The sequence below is a fragment of the Pundamilia nyererei genome, unplaced genomic scaffold, assembly GCF_000239375.1.
Source record: "Pundamilia nyererei isolate P.nyererei 1_Seehausen unplaced genomic scaffold, PunNye1.0 scaffold00009, whole genome shotgun sequence".
NCBI lineage: Eukaryota > Metazoa > Chordata > Actinopteri > Cichliformes > Cichlidae > Pundamilia > Pundamilia nyererei.
This window is the reverse complement of record NW_005187410.1, coordinates 1593086-1594440: the sequence shown is the minus strand read 5'-3', so window position 1 is coordinate 1594440 and position 1355 is coordinate 1593086. Positions and strand designations below refer to the sequence as shown.

The following is a 1355-nucleotide window of genomic DNA, read 5'->3' as shown; positions in this document are numbered from 1 at the left end:
GAGAGAGAGAGTGTGCGTGTGTGTGAAGGTGGTTCCTCTCTGATGGTTTATCTGGTGATAACCGGTAGAGTGAGATTTTGCCAGATTGCATCCATGCGCACCAACGTCCAACTGAATTTTTTTGCATAGGGATAATAAAACGAATTTGTCTCACTTTTTCCATGCTTGTGTATCCTTGTTTTCCCTCTCAATCAGCTACATTGTTCCTTTATCTTTTGCCAACAGCTGTCCACTTTTCTCTTTAGTTTTTCCTCACTTTATGTGTTTTTCTCAATGCTTCTTTCTATTCCTGCGAGTTTTACTGCACATTTAAACAATCTGGAATCATTGCATGTGCCGCAGGGAAGGGCAGAGGCCCATGGGCCAGCTGAAGGAGAAGGGAAAGGAAGAGGAGAGAGAAAACACGAAGAACGAGAGATGCAGAGAGGAAAAGAATAGATGTGGCTCAATAACACATTGAAACAGAAACAGGGAAACGGGAATCAATTATAATTATTTATGTAACAACAATGGAACCACCACACCCCTATGGACCTAAACTCCAGTCCAAAAAGAAATGGCCACATGACAAGACACACCTTTTTTTAATGATGATGTCTGGGAAACAAAGCTGGAACCCCAATATAGTAATAAAGATGGAGGGCTTTTCATTCGCTTAGCCAGAACTGATAATAACAATAATAACATAGATTTTTTTTTAATCAGCTAAAGGTTAATTGAATTGAAACATGACAGGGATTCGGGCAAAAGGCACAGTGGTAATTGTGCTCACACAAGCAAAGGCAAGAGGAGAGAAAAAGACAGAAAAGGAGAAAGACAGGTGAGAGCCAGAGGGGAGTAAAGGTGGGGGGGAGAAATGGAGGCAGTGAGATAATGACCAGCACAGTCAGTTAGTCAGACATACAGACAGACAGACGGGGGGAGAGACAGACATAGATGGATAAATAGATAGACAGATAGATGCACAGATAAAAAGATAGATAGAAGCCACCATGCACACTAACACATGAAATGCTCTGCTGAAGAATGCGCTGAATTAACTGGAAACAAATTATTACCTTGTGCCTTGGCGTGCGTAGCCAGCAGGCTTCCTAATAGCAGAATCCACAGGTATGACATCATGGGAACACGGCGAGGCTGCGAATAAAATCGGGGTTCAATCTCCCTTTTCTCGCCCTTCAACAATGACAATTAACTGGCGTGGAGGTTTCAGGTAGATCTGGAGGGCGTGCTCGCGTGTGTGCCGGTGCGTTCTTGCGCGTCGGATCAATCCAAGGTGCTGAGATGCTCAGGCTCAGTGCGCGCCGCCGCGGATCCGTCGTCCCCTTTGTCTGGATTGGGAGAGAAGGTTCGGT

At 44.6% G+C, this 1355-nt stretch overlaps 1 protein-coding gene across 1 annotated transcript in view; it reads right to left on the bottom strand.

Annotated features, from left to right (window-relative positions):
- The window catches only part of LOC102192254 (putative uncharacterized protein DDB_G0290521), a 17846-nt gene extending 16491 nt beyond the window's left edge, over nt 1-1355 (bottom strand). The window contains exon 1 of the mRNA XM_005723307.1: nt 1059-1355. Within this exon, the coding sequence (XP_005723364.1) occupies nt 1059-1122 (64 nt within the window). The 5' untranslated portion in view covers nt 1123-1355. The remainder of the gene's footprint in view (nt 1-1058) is intronic.